The sequence below is a fragment of the Odocoileus virginianus genome, chromosome 9 (genome assembly GCF_023699985.2).
Source record: "Odocoileus virginianus isolate 20LAN1187 ecotype Illinois chromosome 9, Ovbor_1.2, whole genome shotgun sequence".
Classification (NCBI taxonomy): Eukaryota; Metazoa; Chordata; class Mammalia; order Artiodactyla; family Cervidae; genus Odocoileus; species Odocoileus virginianus.
In genome coordinates this window covers 1,714,472-1,733,552 of record NC_069682.1, presented here as the reverse complement: position 1 = coordinate 1,733,552, position 19,081 = coordinate 1,714,472, and the positions used below count along the sequence as shown (strand labels likewise).

The following is a 19,081-nucleotide window of genomic DNA, read 5'->3' as shown; positions in this document are numbered from 1 at the left end:
TTTATTTATGACATCTGAAGCAGCTTAAACAGGAGGAATAAATACTACTTCACAGTGTCTTTCCCAAGAAACTTCCTCTTTCAGAACTTGAACAAAGTACCCAAGTTGCATAAGTAACATAATGCCTTCCACAAATAGGTGGCATCTGCTTTCATATCCATGATCGCAAAAGCATTCAGTTCTCTAAGTTCAGACGTGTAGTACCAGAACCCAAAGTGGAGGAGGGAGCAGTGGCCTCTCTGCATTCAAATAATTCCATTTTCCTATCTCACTTAAAAAAATGGGGTATAGGACTTGTGAGATGAGTATTCCATGGTCATTGAAATGTGACCCCAAGAGACAGTGATCATCTCAGTCATATCTTTGTGAAGAGGGGCAGGGCCAGTGTGTTAAATGCAGGAGAGACAGCAATATTTCTACATCTTCTCTTACCCTGTCAACCACCAATAACCTCAACTTTCTTGCTTTTACTTTAGCATTTGAAAATTACAAGGTGATTTCAAGTGTACAGAAGAGTACAGATAATACCATGATAAACAGCCAAGGACCTACACCTCAGCCTTGTCTGATTTTATCTTTTCCTTTATCTACTTTACATTTTTTTAAAAGTAATATATAATTACAGGTGCCAGTGAAGTACCCTGCATGCCCCACCTCAAGTCCATTCAATTCCATCTTTTTATTCATATTTACATTCCCAAAATGGTTTGTAACTTTACTATACATAAGCACTTATCCCCAAAATAGATATTTTTGGCTATTTATAAGTTTATATAAAACATTTTTTATATTTCTTATGATTTATCTAGTTAATACCAGTAGCTCTTGGTCATTTACTTTTCATTGAGTGATGTACAGTACTGGTAGGCAGTGTGCAGAGTATAAGGTCCACATGTGAATATATTAATACCATAGTCCATGGTCCATCATTCTGTCGATAGATATTTAGGTCATTTCTGTTTATAACTAGAAGTACTGCAACAAAAATCTGTGTGTCTATCTCCTTGGGTATATACATTCACACTTTTCCAGGCACTGTGATAGATGCAGGACAGAAGAAACAGACAAGGCTCGCTTTCATGAAACTCATATACTGTCAGTGAGAGAACAAATAAATTAGCAAAGAAATAAAATGTTATGAAAGTGCTAGCAGGAAACTGAAAGCAGGAAATGGAAGCGATAAAGAATGACCAGGGTGCTGTGTTGGATGTGTGGCCCACAAGAGCCCTTCTGATGAGGTCACATTCATGCAGGGCAGCAATCACATGCACACCTGGGGGTACCCCATTCATGGCAGAAAGATCAGCAAGTGCAGAGACCACGTGATGAAGGGGGAAGTAGCTGGAGAGGAATCTAAAGACTACATCAGTTGGACTTCAGTCTTCATTAAGTACCAAGTGTGTCGGGAAGCCATCGGAGGATTTTGAACAGCGGAAGAACATGATCAGACAAGATTTTAAAAGGTTTACTCGGGCTGCTGTGTGGTGCATAAATTGCAGGGCATCAAAAAAAGCAGAAGACTAGTTAGAAGTTAGCTGGCATCATCCAGGAAGAGTTGATGTAGGCTCAGATAGTCTGGTAAGGGTGGAGACAATGAGAGTGATTTATTCAGGATTTATTTTCAGGATGGACCTTACAGGTTTTGAGGATGGATTAGAAGTGATGTGAAAGAGCAAAACAAGTCAAGGATGACTCCAAGACTTTTGGCATGAAAAGGTGGGAGAGTGATGATACCATTTTCTAGGTTGGGAAAGGAACAGTCTGTGGATGGGGGAAATGAAAGCGTATTGTAAACATACATATATCTGAAATGCCCACTCACCATCCAAATGGAGAGGTCTATTATACAGATCTGTGGTTTAAGAGAGAGATTAGGAACGGAGAGTTTAATCTGAAAGCTGCATGTGAACAGAAGACACTTAAAGCCATTGGGTTTAGATGAGCTCATCCAAGGAGTGTGGGCAAAAGGGGCAGAGATCTGAGGCCTGAGCAGGGCCACTCTGACACCAGACCCAGACCCAGAAGTGAAGAGGCTGGGCTGCAGGAGAGGCATATTTTCCACTTGATTACGGACAAATTATTCACCAGGTGGGTGTTTGTATCAATTTACACACTCAGAGAGTTTACAATGCCTTTGGCACCATATTCTCACCCATACTTGCTAATGACAGACTTTAACATTCCTGTCATTTGTGAAATGATGAAGCTATACTTTTTAGACGTGTCAGTGGTAATGTCATAGACTTTTAGGATATTCTAATAATCAAAGACACATCTCTATCAGAACGTTTATCATACTGCCAAGGCACTACTGAGCCATCAGTCTTTCTCCTTCAATAGCTTTTTTGCAACCACCTTTTTTCATTTTGAAACCCCAGCATCTAGAACAGTGCTTGGCACTCAGTCAGTCCTCTATAAACTTTAAGGATTGAAAGCAGGGAAGAGAAATACTAGTGGAATGATGGTATGAACCTCACCATCTTATAAGCAGGGAAACTGAGGTCTATGAATAGAGGTCATTGTTCAAGGTCACACAGCAACAGGGTAAGCAACAAAAATCACATCACCTCCCACCACTGCAAGGTGCTAGCTTTCCTGCAAAGCCACTCCTCGCTTCACTTTCATCACATGGTCTGTGGAGTTGATTATGATACTCAGAGGGAAGTAATGAATCAGTCTGGCTGAAAATAGATATTTGAGACTCTAACAGGAAAGTATAAATGTATGATTATAAGCAAGGGGAAAACACTGTTGGGCTTAGAAAAACATCAGGGGTGTGGCCACATGGTGTGGTGGGCTTATACGCAGGTCTATGTAGGTCCAGAGAATGTATAAACGTTTTGTCCATGCTCACTGAGATACCAAAAAAAAAAAAAAAAAGAGAGAGAGAGAGAGAAGAACCTCTATTCTAAACAGGAGGAGACTGAGGCCATGATACTCATGGGCAAATGGGACAGAAAGAACTTAACCTGCATCTCTCTTCACTCTCCATTGAGACATAAGGCCAGAGGCTCTAGCCCAGGTATCTCCTGGCCCTCTCTGGCAATACTGTATTATCATCATTGCTCCCAGCTTTGGCAGGTGTTTCTCATGGTTATAGAACCAATCTTGAATTTCCTCCCCGTACCTGTCCTTTGCTAAATATTGAAATGAACAACATACTATTTCCAGAGTTTCACTGAGACAGGTAAAGGGTCAGAAACCCCAACAATTTGTTAAGTTGATTCCCATTTAATTTCATGTCAATTGCATTTATCTTCCATACCAGGGGTCAAAGGATGAGTAAAAAGCCTCCTCAAATCATGTATTAAATTTAGCTAGCCTGCTGAAACTCAAGGGACAAAAGAAAGGTGTCAATTTTTATAGGAAATGCCAATTTTTTCCAGAGATGGCAAACAGAGACTAAAATTGGCATTTTTACATTTTAAGCACTATGCAACATTAAGGATCTAATATAAGAAAGTACATGGGGAAATATCACTATATTTTAATAATAAACTTAGCATTATATTTCAGGCAGCAAAAACAAATTTTGGTGTAAGGCAAAATTTATACTGATTTAGGGGAAAAAAAAAATCAGTCAGTTGTCAATCCTTGTCTCTAGAGAGCTCCAAAGCATTTAAATTTAAAAATATTTAGCTAAAAATGCAAGGATTTTTAAAGTTGCATATACTCTTGAATTTTTTAAATAATGAAAAATTCTCTTTTATTTTTCATTTTTCTTACCTTGTTTCTTCAAATCTTCATCAGGCTCATACATCTCAATGATCTGCATTGCCCTTTTAGCATCATAAAATGGGAATAAAATTTCATTCAGTCGAGGATCTCGTTGATGCTATGATGAGAAAATAACTCTGTTTAGGTTCACCTTCCTCACCCTTGGGCTATTACACATCACTAAACTATGTAATTTTAATAGAAGATATATGTATAATACCATGTTTATAGTTACAAAGAGATTTTGCTTTTCTCCTGTCTTTCTCCCTAAAACAGACTACAAAAAGGTCCAAATTTGGCAGTAACTTGTTGGTTCCCTCCCCTGAACTGAAGATGGAGAGACAAAATATACTTTTTTTTTTCATTGAAATTTGATGAACAGAGAAAATGGTATGGTCTTGTCAAAGCACAGGGAAGATATCTGGCATAAGTGTTTATAAAGTGAGATAAAAAATCTTTAAAAAAAAAGATAAACAAAAGCAAAAATCATACCCATGTAAGTGCCAAACCAAAAACAATAACAAAGAAACCTCCAAACCCCTGAAGTTAGATAGACAAATATAATTTCAGTTTCATTATATCTTTCTAAATGAATAAAAGATTTTGGGGGCATTGTGAACTTCATTCTCTCGAGTAAATATTCATGAAAATGAATCCATTGTAATAAGGATGAAAATCTGCACAAGGATATTTACAAGCTCAAAACAACATGAAAATTTATATTTAAATATCAATGTTCAGAAATTCTATTTCACTGTGAAATCTAACTTGGTCTGACCTGAAGAAATCCTCTGGGCAGAAAGTGCATCAATATTTAAAGACATTTGGGAGGCTGGTAATGTCATTCTTTTCAAATCAGCACCCATAGGCTCCTGGTATTATATTATATGAGGCACCGGGACAAATTTCTGCAGATCTGTCACCCTAACTTCACAGCAAAGATGAAGAAAGTCCAACTTACTGACTTAGCTACAATCGAGTGTGTGTGTGTGTGTGTGTGTGTGTGTGTGTGTGTGTATCTATCCCTCTATCTACAGGTAGTGGGTCTATTAAACTTCCTTATTGTTCATGGTAGATTTAAGCACCAAACACTAAGTCCCTGGTCATCCATCAAATAAAGAAAGAGAGGAAACTGGAATGAAAAAATGGCAGATAGACATGTGAGCAAAACTCAGTCAATAGGTAGGACCCTAGCAATGACTCTTTACCCAAATATATGCACAGACTTTGAAAAGCACTACTGGAAAAGTATTGAAGAAACAATTGTTAAAAGTTCGTATGGATTTCTCTTGCCCATTTGTTGTGGAACGGTCATTTGCAGAGTGGGGCACACAGCGTAAATGCCTTTGGCCAATAGAACACGTGACGTCATCCTAGAGCACTCGTGGCCTTGCCTGTTCTGGTCCCACCACCCGCCCGAGTGAAGAGTGTTAGCTCCTAAGGAATCAATATCCCTTTGCCAATTTATCCCAATGAAGCATGCTTCTGTTGGAATCTAAGAAATAACGGCTCCCATCCATGCAAGTGCTAGAGCAGAAACTGTTACATGAATAAGAGGCCTCAAGCCCATGAGGAAGAAAAGTCTTGGGGTGCAGAGAGATGGTACAGTGGACCGTGGGGTGCCAGGCAGGTGAAGGCATGCTCCAAGCCATCTCGTTCAGGAAGTGGATGCTGGCATGCGACTCCAGAGCCCGCCCCACGGGAACAACAAGCACCGCGCCTCCGGGGAGAATGCAGGGCTTCAAACCAAGCAAATTAAAACCGGTACGTTTTCTGGGCACTTCCCTTCTCCCGTCTCTGTAAACACTCCCATGGAGGAAGATGGATGTGGCACAAAGGGGCCTTTTTGGACCCTACTGTGGTTCTGTTCGTGGCTGGCCACTACACTCACAAGGTTTTCTTTCTTATTAGGATTAAGTCTTTCAGTTTAAAGCTAGGCTCTCTGGTAAGTGTTCAGGACTCATGGGGGCAAATCCATATGGATTTAAGAGAGCAAAGAGCCTCAGTTAAAGAAAGAAACAAAGTTAGGAAAAGGCAGAAAGGGAATCCAAGTGTTCTCAGGCAGTTTGTGCACAGAGGGGTGTGTGCTCTAGCCTGGTGCCCCCTGCAGGGCAGTTTCTGAAGAGCAGCAGGGGCATCACCCTCACTCGGGAGCTTGAGAGGAATGCACGTTCTGGGGCCCCACTCCAAACCTACCAAATCAGGCCTTCTGCGGTGGAACCTATGAATCTGTATTTTAACAATCTTGTCAGTTGATTCTGATGTGCTCAAATTTAAGAAGCGTGGCTCTAGTATGTAAAGGTATGCATTTAAATATATTTGCCTATCAGTTTAAAAAATAGTGTCTTAGTTCTGCAAGGATAGAAGAATGCTAAACATTTGAAATCTGCTCCCAAGTAATCCTCACCAAAATTTATCAGGGGGCATAATATTCACTAGAGGAATATCCTTTTTTTCAGAAACAACAGCGAGGAAAACCAAGTCCTTAAAATATATGTATCATAATCCCCTTATTCTACATTTGCAGCAAATAAGCACCACAGCAATATGAAACTTCACTTCTCTTTACATCTGCTCCACCAGATAACCTTTTGCTTTTCCGAAAATGTTCACATTTCAGAAAGGAAGCACAGTGCAATCAGGATAACCCAAAGGCAAGGAAACATGGTAAAACTTGTGTTAAAAGTCACAAAAATATAATCCTTATTTGAAAAAACAAAGAGGAGAAAGATCATTTCCAGGATATCTCAGAGAAATAAGACTGCAGAAGATTTCCACTTGGTCATAAGCACTGTGGGGTGTATGTATTACAGCTGTGAGGGGAGAGACCATAGGTTTGCAGCTGGGATTTGGGGAAGCAATGTACTAAGGACATACACCCCATGATGTTCAGAGCCTTATAAAGGATAATACTGACCAGCTTCTGAAAATAGTTCACAGAACTCTGACCACGTAAATGAAGAGACAATGAATACATCTTTCTTACTACATCCACACTCTTATTGAGAAAAGACATCAACGGGCTTAAACCTGAGCAGCACTGGGAGAGAGATATGTTGACATAAATAATATTCAAAAGACATATAAGAAGATAAAGGAATAATTGGCAAGCCTTACTCATAGAACTAAATAATTCCTTTTCTGCCCAAGCATTAAAGACATTAAAGACATGGTACATGGAAAGTGATCTTGAGCCCTTTCTTACAGTCTTTCAACTGCAAAATAAAAGAAACAACGAACAAAATCAGGTTCAGCTCTAATGTGATCCTATGATACATGAGAGGCAGGAGGAAGAGTACCAGCAACCAGAAAACAAAGCTAATTCTGGATTCTTGTGGTTGTCTAAGACTTCTGTCTTCTCTTCTTACTCTGATCTATCTCCAGCTCTCCGTGCACCTCTCAATTCTGCAGGCCCTCAGATGTCATCTGTAAGAAGTCACACCAAAGCCTTTGACTGTGTGGATCACAACAAACTGTGGAAAATTCTGAAAGAGATGGGAATACCAGACCGTCTGACCTGCCTCCTGAGAAACCTGTACGCAGGTCAAGAAGCAACAGTTAGAACTGGACATGGAACAATAGACTGGTTCCAAATAGGAAAAGAGGTACATCAAGGCTGTATATTGTCACCCTGTTTATTTAACTTATATGCAGAGTACATCATGAAAAACGCTGGGATGGAGGAAGCACAAGCTGGAATCAAGATTGCTGGAAGAAATAGCAATAATCTCAGATAATCAGATGACACTACCCTTATGGCAGAAAGCAAAGAGGAACTAAAGTAAAACTTAATGAAAGTGAAAGAAGAGAGTGAAAAAGTTGGCTTAAAACTCAACATTCAGAAAACTAAGATCACAGCATCCAGTCCCATCACTTCATGGAAAATAGGTGGGGAAACAGTGACAGACTTTATTTTTGGGGGCTCCAAAATCCCTGCAGATGGTGATTGCAGCCATGAAATTAAAAGACACTTGCTCCTTCGAAGAAAAGCTATGACCAACCTAGACAGCCTATTAGAAAGCAGAGACATCACTTTGGCAACAAAGGTCTGTCTAGTCAAAGCTATGGTTTTCCCAGTAGTCAAGTATGGATGTAAGAGTTGGACTATAAAGAAAGCTGAGTGCTGAAGAATTGATGCTTTTGAACTGTGGTGTTGGAGAAGACTCTTGAGAGTCCCTTGGAGTGCAAGGAGATCCAACCAGTTAATCTTAAAGGAAATCAGTCCTGAATATTCATTGGAAGGACTGATGTTGAAACTGAAACTCCAATACTTCGCCCACTTGATGTGAAGAACTGACTAATCGGAGAAGACCCTGATGCTGGAAAAGATTAAAGGCAGGAGGAGAAGGGGATGACAGAGGATGAGATGGTTGGATGGTATCGCTGATGCAATCGACATGAGTTTGAACAGGCTCCAGTAGTTGGTGATGGACAGGGAGGCCTGGCGTGCTGCAGTCCACGGGGTCGTAAAGAGTCGGACACAACTGAGAGGCTGAACTGAACTGAAATGGGCAATGAAGGTAAAACTACAATTCAGTTTCTCATTAGGAATGTGGAAAGAGAAGTGAAACTAACTGAAGCCAAGAGGCTTTAATTAGTCCTGACATACACAGAACCAAGTTGGTGACAGTACCCAACCAGGTGCTAGCTCATAGTGAGCGTCCCCGCCAGCTCTTCTGGACTCAGCTTCACTGTTTTCATAATATTGGCATACACACACACGCACACACAAGTTTCCCTCAGCCCACTGGATGGGACCAAGAAACACAGCTATGCCAAAACTTTAGATCCGAGTGGTAGATTTCCGTGGCTACCTTCATTATGGAGAATAACAAGTTTATAAGTTCATGCTGCTCTCACATTCCTCCCATTGACAGTAATGATACCAAGGAGATATCCAGTGCTTCACAGACTCTAATTGCAGACAAACCACTTGGAGAAAATGTTCAGTGCAGATTCCAACTCAGCAGGTCTGGAGTGGGACCTGGGATTCTGCATCTCTAACGAGTTCCTTGTAGATACTGAGGCTACTGGTCCCCAGATCACCCAGAACATGGAGATACTGAGAATTAGATGAGGAGCAGATCTATATTTCCTTGTGAAAAGCCAGTGAGTGGTGATGGCATGGGCAGAGAGCAGGTGGTACAGAGCCCTACACAGCGACCAGGCAGAAAACGGACCCGTCTCTCCTCTGTCCAAATTCCTGCAGATACACATTAACACACTGACCGGAAAACTGCATATAAGGACTAAAGGGACTCACAAGCTGGAAGGTAGTGGGAGGCAACATGGTTTTCGCTAATATATGATAAATGCCATTTTTTCCTGTTAAATGTTAAAATAAGTGTTAGTCACTCAGTTATGTCTGACTCTTTGCAGCCCCATGGACTGTAGCCTGGCAGGCTCCTCTATCCATGGAATTTTCAAGGCAAGAATACTGGAGCGGGTTGCCATTTCCTTCTCCAGGATAACTGGTTAATGCTCATAGATGTGTGTTTATTGACTCTATTCTTTGTCCATCATTTCTCTGGTTACCTTGTTGAACTCTCTTATCCATTCAAAGAGTTTTTGATGGCTTTTGATATTCCGGTTACACAGTCATCTGCAAATAATGAACAGGGTCTTGTCCTTTTGTGTTTCTGGGACTCACTTATTTTTTCTTGTCCTACTGCATCCAGGGCTTCTAATACAATGTTAAATTCCAGCTTACTGAAACCATATGGCTAAGGCATTTGACAATGTTTAGATCTAAGCTCTGGGAGTCAGAGACCCCTAACATTCCAATGCCTGCTCCCTTCCAGAGTGAATTCTGTCTCCTTTCATTATGGGTTTCAATGGTGCTCTGCCATGGGGTGCTTTAGATTTTGGAACAGTGAGAGGGAGAGTCCTTAAAAGTCCTACGGGTGCAAGGTGCTGGCAGAACACTGTATGTTTGACAGCCTTCTTCAAGGAGACATTCTGATTTCTGTCTAGTTCTTCCAGCTGAGTTCATTAGGACAGAAAAGGAAGAGATTCAGGCAGACACTTTGATTAAATATAAAGGCTGTATACTTTCCTGGACTTGTAGTCTTGTAGTTTCTGTGACCTAAAGAAATCCAGAATCATACCAATTCAATTAGCCCCACCCCCAAATTGAAAGTGCCTCCTTACTGTTAATGAAAAGCCAAACATAAGCAAATGAATATTACTGGCCAGTGTAATATTGACAGATAAAAGCTACTAAGGAGAAAGTATTTCAGAAAGAATTTGGATGGCAAAGCCAGAAAGTATATGTGATCATCCCTTTTAAAATTAATTTTTTTTGTCATGACTTATAAGAATTACAAGAGTAGATACTGGGTAGGTCTACAAAAGTCTCCCAATCAAGGAAGGGCATGAGATAAGGACCCATGAACGCAGCATATACACTGAAGACTTCAGAACCGGTTCTTCATTTGAATAGGGCAAGTGCAATGCATACTGAGTCTCTGCTACGTTTAACAGACGGCTGAGGACCAGCTTCATCCCAGAGCACGCAAGAGGCCTTTCTCTAGGAAGTGGTAAACTGATGATGTGGTAATCTCCCCACTAAACATCTTCCCTCTTTAGTAGAAAGCAAGATTCTTGCCTATCTCACCAAAACTTAAGATGACCAATGACCCAAAGTACATGTAAAGCTGAGAGAGATAAAACAATACATTTTTTAAAAGAAGCAGAAATATGGGGAAAGGGTTGAGGAGGCAGAGCAAAGCAACTTAACTTCTGAGCAACAGTGGCATAAGAATGTGGATAATATCTGGGTAAAGATTATGAACAGAGGATCCGCATAACCAAAAACTAGTGGAGTGAAAAAACTTGAAATGTTTTAAAGTAAAATAAATATTGTGGCATACTGAAAGGATTACTTTAAAGTAGGCATCTGTGTTGACATATGAGGGACCCTGTCTCTCCTGCATCCACGCTTCCAGGCTCTGGTTATCGTAGCTTCTCAAGTGCAACCCTACAAATTGGGAGCCACTGGGCCCTGAATCAGAAAGAAACGAGAAGCCCTTCAGCAAAGATGTGCTGTGTGTCTTCAAAATGGCAAACCAGTCTGCCTGCTGCTTTTTCTTGAGGCAATACCTTCTACCTGGCATGATATTGTCTATCCTAACGTTTTGTCTTTATATGGTATAATGGTTACTATCAATTGTTTTGGAACAAAAATATACTGTTCAACCCTCATTTAAAATCTTCTTCTTATTTAACGTGTTAGACAAAAAGTGCATTTCCCTTTTTCATATTAACAAGAGCTTCAATGGGTTTCACTGAAAACACTTTCTTGTACATGTAGAGAAAAAAAAAGTTATTTTTAGTTGTCATAAAAATTGGAACGTTAATGTGTTCTGAAATATATTTCTCTTGGGCTTAAGCACATTTTATCAACTAGTCTTGGTTGTTGAGTGAATCACATTCTAAAATTAGTTCTGAGCTTGTTACAAAAATAAAAAGTAAAAATTTAACCTGCCATCCCATTGGCCTAATATGCACTGTGTTTTCACCCAGGAACTCCAGTGTTGTGCTTGTTGTCAAAATATTCTGTTCAAACCTACATACTTTTCTTACATGCAATCCATTAAAAGACAAAAATAAGACTTTCCCAGTCCATGCAAAAGTATGAGAAAAAGTTAGCAATGGTGAATCCAACTATAGGGTGGTAAACTCAATCCATTCTCTTTCTATTTCTTACAAGTAAATAGAAAAAAAAAAAGATAAATACCTTAAATATCATCTTGCAAAACACAGACACATTTAATTAAGTGAATATATTATCAAATTCACACACATACACAGACCCAGAGCTACACACCAAAGCAAGAAACCAACAAAAAAGCAGTGTGCGAAGCCAATGAGGACGTGCATGGACACACGAGGGCAGCAGCTGATTTTTGCACCTGGTAAAGCCATCATGGAAAGATCAGCAGGTCAGAAGCAAAGCAAACGGGGGGTGCAGGATGCAGGCATGCAATGAGGATGCTGGAGGAAGCAAGCGACTGCACACAGACGGATGGAGTTAATGTATGAAAAAGCTTACTTCATTTAGAAAGCTCACTAATTGGTCTACCGTTAAATAATCAGTTTTGTCTCCATTGCTGAAAAGAAATTTATTAGAAAAAGTAAGTTTTGGTATATGATGCTACAGGAGGTACGATTTACATGTTGACATTTGTTGACGATAATCCTAAACTTATTTTTCTAAACCTGAACTCTTAAAACGGCCAGAGACTGTTTGTAAAGAAAAAAAACACAAAAACCCAACAACAGCAAAGGCAAGAAATCACTCCCCCAACTTATAGAAAATATCTGCAATCCTTCTTTCGCATTATCCAAAGTCATTGTTATAAAACAACATGTAAGTCATCCATTTGAAATAATTGGAATGAATGGACTTTTGAACAACATAATAACATTCCAAATCGGATCTAGTTAGTTCACATAACGGGTTAATACCTAAGGGAGCAGGTTAACATTGTAGGTAGTTAGTAAAGCCAATGCAGGGAGAGGAGGGGAAAGTTCCAGGTGCTGCAGTCAACTAATGTAAAAGTTTCTCAAAAAGTCAGAGTGAACTTTTACACCAAATAAACTAAGGGGTGAAAATGTAGCCCTGACTAGACATTCCTAGATACTGTCAACATATTATATGAAGATATTAGGACAAAAAATGTTTTTAAAGTCTAAATGAGCAAGGATAACTTCAATGTGACACTTTCTCATAAATGGAACTTACATTTTTTTGAAAAGATCCTCTATATCTGTCCGAGGACAAATCTTTTGTGTCAGTTCATAGAACTTTTCATAAGTAAATGCAGCAGGCTCAATTTCGTCATTCTGGAAAGAATAGAAGCATGTCACAAATCAGGCACCATTCTCTCTCTTTGGAGGATCTACAGAATTGATAGGTTCATGAAGCAGAGTGATGACTACTTGTAATTCCAGGGTTTTTATCTCTGATTGCTGACAGGAGCCAGAAGGTCCAACCTTGGCCAGCCTACTAGAATACGGTGCATGTAAAGGAGTGTTTCTAGTTACCATGTGCCCAGGGTTTGGATGTTCAAACACTGGCCACAGCTGGGCTTGCTCTGGGAGATACTCCACAGAACAAACAGAAAGAAACATTTCTTCCTTCTCTCTGGAAGGAAAAATGCAACTACTTGCTACAAGGATGTTGACTAAATCAAACCCAATGTTTTCTTATGCTTATTTTGTGAATTTTCATAGGCAACATAAAGGGACTTCTATAAGAATTTACATTTCATACTGAAACTTATATTTCAAATAGGATTTGTTAAGGCAGTAACAGCTTAGATCTTTCTTGCAGTTAATACATTCATTGCAACTATTTTATTTTTTAAATTTATTTTATTGCAACTATTTTAAATCCAAAGGGCCACAAACTCAAATGTTTTGCTTGGGGAGAGGTGCTTCATAAAATATTTCACAACTGTCCTGAAGAACTTAATTTATGAGCCATTTTTTATGCTGACATTGTGCATGGTTCAGCCAATATTGATGGGCTTCTATAAAATAAGCTTTCAATAAGCTGTGTGAAAGAGCAGCCTGCTGTCATTTCCTTTTCTTAATAAAGTTGACAGGGACATTTGGAAATAGGCTATTTGAATACTATAATGTTTAGGCTAAAATGCCCAGAAAACAAAAGGAAGGATAGAAGGAAAGAGAACAAAGGAAAAATTGACTTTACTATATGTGACTGAACCTAATTCTGAATCTAACTGAATCAGTTTAATATAAATAATCTTACTTATTACATGAGGACAAAAATACACAAAGTGGTTTTAGAAACACATTATTAAATTAATGAATACCTTTCCACTGGGAAGACCTAGCTCCTTGAGTGCTTGAAAGATCACCTTTTCTGTTTTCCCCGATGCAAAGGTTCTAGTAATACTAGGGCAGAAAAGGAAAAAAAAAGTTGCTATTAATTCTGTTTTCTCTGATGGAAAGATCCAAGTAAAACTAAGTATGGCGGGAGAGAGGAGAAGAAAAAGGAAAATAAAATTACTTCTCATTTCTGGGTATTTGTCACTCCCCACAGTGGCTCCTGCAATGGCCCTGTGCTGACCAGAGCTGGTGGTGCCAGTCAGGTGCCATGATTCTAAGACAGACAGTCCCCAGGGCTATTTGTGAACATCCACATCCAGGATCCAGACCACGGGACAACCACAGTAATAAATGTTGATCCTATCAAATTGCTTTCTTAGGAAAATGGGATGTGGCAGGTGGACCAGCAGCTCTAGAACAGAAGCTCATGGTGACCTGGGGACAGGAAGGGGGTCACTTAGGACCTGGCCCATGCCTGGGGTCATCCTTTCCTGGCCCCATGCTGCAGCTGACATGCATTAATTATCAGGCATATTTCATTTGTATGGTTTATTTTTTGCTTTTCAGGCCAAGCACCCATGAGCTACTCTGACATGTCAGCTGCCTCACGGGTTGAGGACTTTATTATGAAAGTGACAGATGTCAGGGAGAAGGGAGGCAGGGGAACAATTATTCAGTGTTTCAGCAGCATCTTGGCACTACCCTGAGATGTGGTATTTTTGAATAATGGTGGTGCCTTTGAACTAGTATGGTGTGCATCAAGGCTAGGAAAATGGATAACACCTTAAGGAAGGTATTTCCTGATGATGATAAAAGTAGGAGAGAGACTCCTTCTGACTAAAACACTGGTAACACTCAGAGCGAACACAGCCGAGGAGAGGACTTACACCCTGGAAGCTATGTCTGCGCCACGCAGAGAGCCTCCATTCACTGCCTGAGTGGAAGTTATTTGGGTAGTTATTCACCGTAATGACATAAATCAGAAGTTCAGCCATTGTGGGGAGAGAGAGCTGACTTTTGTGTGTGGTGTGGCTGTGGAACACCCTCCCAGGAGCACAGGACGGTGAGTCTCCCCGCCTCAGCTTGTCCCGCGCCCCGCCGTTCGCATGAGCGGAGGCCAGCTCCACGGGCAGGCACTGACCGGTTCCCCTCGATCAGGGGGAGAAAGCGCCCCTTCCGCTGCAGCGGCAGCCTCAAGGAGAGACTAGGAAGAACCAGCTACAGGTCAATGAACTGTGCATTCATCCAAAACTTTACTATTTCATATTCAGTCTAAGAATACTTCAACAAGTGTACTTTTAAGAGTGTTTGAGACAACTGCATCCAAATATAGGGAGGCCTATGAATTCTCTTTCACAGACCCGCAGAGCATACATGTGTATTAAACCAGTTTCAGGGCAGAGGGTGCTATGCCCACATTTTCCCACTTCTCTAGAGTTCATGGAACTTTCATACATTGGATTAAGAAGTACTTTATCTGCCCTTTATAAGGTAGGGGAAAGTAGCTGTTCATTTTGTCATTTTTGAAAAACAGCATGTATGTGTTAGGGCTACCCAGGTGGTTCAGTGGTATAACGAATCCATCTGTCCATGCAGGAGACTTAGGCTTGATCCTCGGCAGACAACGTGGTGTTGGGGAGATGGCGGGGCAGGGAGCGGGAGAGTCTGCAGGAAGAGAATACTGGCTGGGGCTTGGGAAAATGACATGGAGCAGAGAGCAGGACAAGGACATCTCACGGAAGTAGGAGGTTAAGAATTTGTGGGGCACAGAGAAACTGAGATGGAGAAAACAGGGTGTCCAGGGCCACGAAGGAGGAAAATCCATGTGGGAATACATCAGTGAGGGCAAAGTCAGAGCCCAGAGAAATGGCTGTTGAGACGATAATAAAGGCAAGAGCTGGGAACTCCCTGGCTGTCCAAGTTAGGACTCCAGGCTTCCACTGCAGGGGACATGAATTTGATTGCCGGTCAGGGAACTAAGATCCTGCATGCTTTATGGCAAGCATGATTGCATAAATGAATAAATAAATAAAGACAAAAGGTTATGTGATAGCAAGAAGGGCTTGTTCTCAGGCCCATCTTTGCATGAGGGGACAAGAGAAAACAGGAGAAGGAAGGGAAAGAGACCGTTCCCCTGTAGATGAGGGGAAGGGGAGGGGGCTGCCTTCTCGCCAGGCAGTTTGCAGAGTTATTATTGGGCCTTAAATGCACTTGGCTCGGGAGTGAGGAGGGTTGTGGAGCAAAGGTGAATTCTCGGAGTTTCCAGTTGCATCAGAGATGCAGTATTTAACCAGGAGAAACACACTTATCACAGGCTGAGAAAAACACTTATCACAGGCTGGGAGCACTCAGATAGCATCGGAGGGCATTTCTTCGGCAGGCAGAGTATGTGTAAAGGACTGTGATTCATGCAACCCTTTATACACAGCTCCACAGAGCAGAGTGCTCCACCGCAAACCGGTGTTCAGTGAGCGTCTGGAATGAAAACACACCGCCTTTCCCAAAGGAAGTGTAAGAGAAGCAAATGCGTGTAAGTTGCCCAGTCCTATCTGATTAAACTCCCTGCTTCAGGAGGCCTTACAGACGACCAAGACAGCGAGGACTCTAGAAGCTGAGTTTCGCTCTGCCCGCATCCAGCGGTGTTAACACTAGCTTTGCAAGGAAGAGCATGAAGATAAGCCCCACAGATCCAGACCCTCACTGCAGCAGGCCGGGCCTTCTGGAGGTGGACAGATTATGTGGACACTGGGCTGCTGGGACCACCCCTGAGGACTCAGCCCTCTTAAGACACACTCTCCTTTGGGACTCCTTCTAGCCATAGCTGTTGGTTCTAACTCCAGTGACTTTCAAAGCTGTGGTCTAGGTGGGAAAGTAAAGTGAGCATGAGCATGTAGGTTTGGGAGGAAGGCAGATGGTAGAAGAGAAGGGACAAAGAAAGAAAGGGGAAGCGGTGGGTAAAGAGCTTTCTTCCCTTGTGCCTTAATTCTTCTTAGACATTGAATATCGGTTACAACCACAGAACAGGGGCCATGCTCAACCTGGTCTAATGACTGTGAAGCCAGAGCTCCTCTAACGTTACACACAACTACACTAATAGTTTCCATTTTAAAACTTCAGAGTGATAGTGATGAAACGACATTTTAAAGTGTTTACTCTTCGTATCCATTAAAACATTCAGAACAATTTCCATCTTGCCCTTGGCAGCTCATCCACACAAAGATTTATCCGCTTTTCACTGGCTCGATATCAATTCTCCTTCAACTCTGTCAAACTGCTCCCAGACCACAGATGTCCTGCGTCAAACACCTGTTAATACTGGCAGCCACCACAGCTCATGTCAGAGAGCGCCAAGGAAGATGACAAAATATCTGGGCTATTTCCACAAAAAGAGGCGGGTAATAATTTTGTTCGCGAACAGGTTGGATCAGGCTTCCAAGCTTGTGTAACAAAGGCTTGATTAGTAGCATGTGTACAAATGACACCAGAACTGCTGGTGAGGAGTGCTCTGATCACAATGTCTGTGTTTCTACTTTGCCCATTTCCTGAACCTTTTCCTGGAAGAAACATCAGGAGAGCAAGGTATGTAAAAACAGACCCAACTCACATTGCTGGTTTTCACACCGCTATTTGTTCCAAGTTTGGACTTATTACTTCAGTGTGTATGTGTGTGCTCAGTCGTGTCCGACTCTCTGTAATCATCCAGGCTCCTCTGCCCGTGGGCTTCTCCAGGCAAGAATAGCGGAGCAGGCTGTCATTTCCTTTTCCAGGGGATCTTCCTGACTTACTCTCCTTTCTTGTGCCCCTGGCATTGGCAGGTAGATTCTTTACCACTGCGCCACCTGGGAAGCCCTATTACTTCAGTACTTATTTTTAAATAAAAATGCACTAAATATTTGGCAATAGCTGTAGGATCCTGAGATACATTAAAATAATTACCCTGCTATTCTCAGTAGAGCAAAGGGTTTTAAATTAGATAAGGATGAGTGTAAAGTGTCTTTGCCAACAAACATTGATCAAGGGTGCTAGCAGGGCTTTTTGCTTTTAAGATTTTTTTTGTGTGTGTGTGATGTGGACCATTTCTTAAAAGTTTTTATTGAATTTGTTACAATAGTGTCTCTGTTTTAGGTTTTGCTTGTTTTTTTGGCCACTAGGCATGTGGGATCTTACCTCCTCAACCAGAGATTGAACCTGCAGCCCTTGCATTCAGTTGTGTGAAGTCTTAACCACTGGACTAGCAGGGAAGTCCTCAGCAGGGCTTTTTAAAAAACTTCTAAGTAAATGCAAAATTGACTCGCTAGTAAGTGATTAAATAAAAAACAGAGACTCCTACATATAGATTTGTAAAGACCACAACAGATGCATTAAGTTGGTAACTCTGAAAGCCCTCAATAAAAGGTGAAATAGAAAGATTACTGCCTGGTCTTCTTTACAACCTGCATGCCCTGTGCTTCTCACTGATACCTCAGCTGTCACGTGGATACCTTAGTTCATGACTGCTATAACCCACAGAATTAAGGAAACCGATGATCTCTAGGATAGTTCTATTAAATGTGAAAGGATGCTGAGGGAGACGCCCTCGGGGGAATGCAGAATGGAGGCTTCAGGCTAGCAGAGAGGGCAGGAAAGGAGAGGCAGAAACAGCCAGTGTGATCCACGTGCAGCTGCTCCGGGGCTCACCCCAAACGCCACGCAACAGGCGACCTGTCCCCTCATCCTGACGGCTACAGCCATTCCGAGACAGGCTCCAGCTGGTGGCCTGGGTTCTGCCTGGGGTTCTTGCTGGTTGGCTTCTTTGCTAAAGTGCTGGGCAAGACCTCAACTTGAACGCGAGTCTGGAGAATTCCTGAAGAGTGGGTCTGGCCCGGGAGCTCTTGCTGAGTTCAGGCTCATGACTGAATACACTCCTGGCTTCAGATGGGCAGCAGACGCCCCGGGGCCCAGCCCGGCTTTTGGAATTACCGTGGAGTGCTTACCACAAACACCAGCCGAAAAGACACTGGGGAGCTGGGTGCAGAACCCCACCACTCCCACTGCAAGAGCTTCCAAAGGCCCACAGGCCAGGAGCAGTCCTAACGCTGCAGGCGGAGCAGAGCGGGGCCCTCGGGGTGAGGCACGTTGGCGGGGGGCCGTTTCCGGCTCACCGTCTCCTCACTCCTGGCTCCGCCGGGCATTCTGTGCTCCTCTTTCTCCCTGTCACTGCTACTCTGGGCAGGCTGAAGGGGCAGCGCCGTCCTGAAGGGGGTGTGCTGGCAGGGACGACACACCCAGGCTCCGTGGTGCCCGCCGGCCCTGGGCACAGAGGGCCGACGGAACCCGGGATGAGCGGCAGTGTCCAGAGGCGGCGCCCCTCCTAAGGCACATCCCCACCCCGCTACCTTAGGTGCAGAGCAGAAGAGAAACTTCTTTAATGTCAGCTAATGGTTGTTTGGGGCAAGTAGGTGAAAGATGAAAGAAAGTGAAAGTGCTGGCCGCTCAGTTGCATTCTACGCTTTTTTGACCCCACGGA

The 19,081-nt window shown here is 42.2% G+C and overlaps 1 protein-coding gene across 11 annotated transcripts in view; it reads right to left on the bottom strand.

Moving 5' to 3' along the window:
- The window catches only part of PLCB4 (phospholipase C beta 4), a 460,969-nt gene that overhangs the window by 98,745 nt on the left and 343,143 nt on the right, over nt 1-19,081 (bottom strand). For all 11 annotated transcript variants that reach the window (XM_070471870.1, XM_070471879.1, XM_070471875.1 and 8 more), the window contains 4 exons: nt 13,560-13,641; nt 12,464-12,564; nt 11,771-11,828; nt 3,727-3,835 (listed from right to left, as the gene is read on the bottom strand). In XM_070471870.1, coding sequence (XP_070327971.1) covers nt 3,727-3,835; nt 11,771-11,828; nt 12,464-12,564; nt 13,560-13,641 — 350 coding nt within the window. The remainder of the gene's footprint in view (nt 1-3,726; nt 3,836-11,770; nt 11,829-12,463; nt 12,565-13,559; nt 13,642-19,081) is intronic.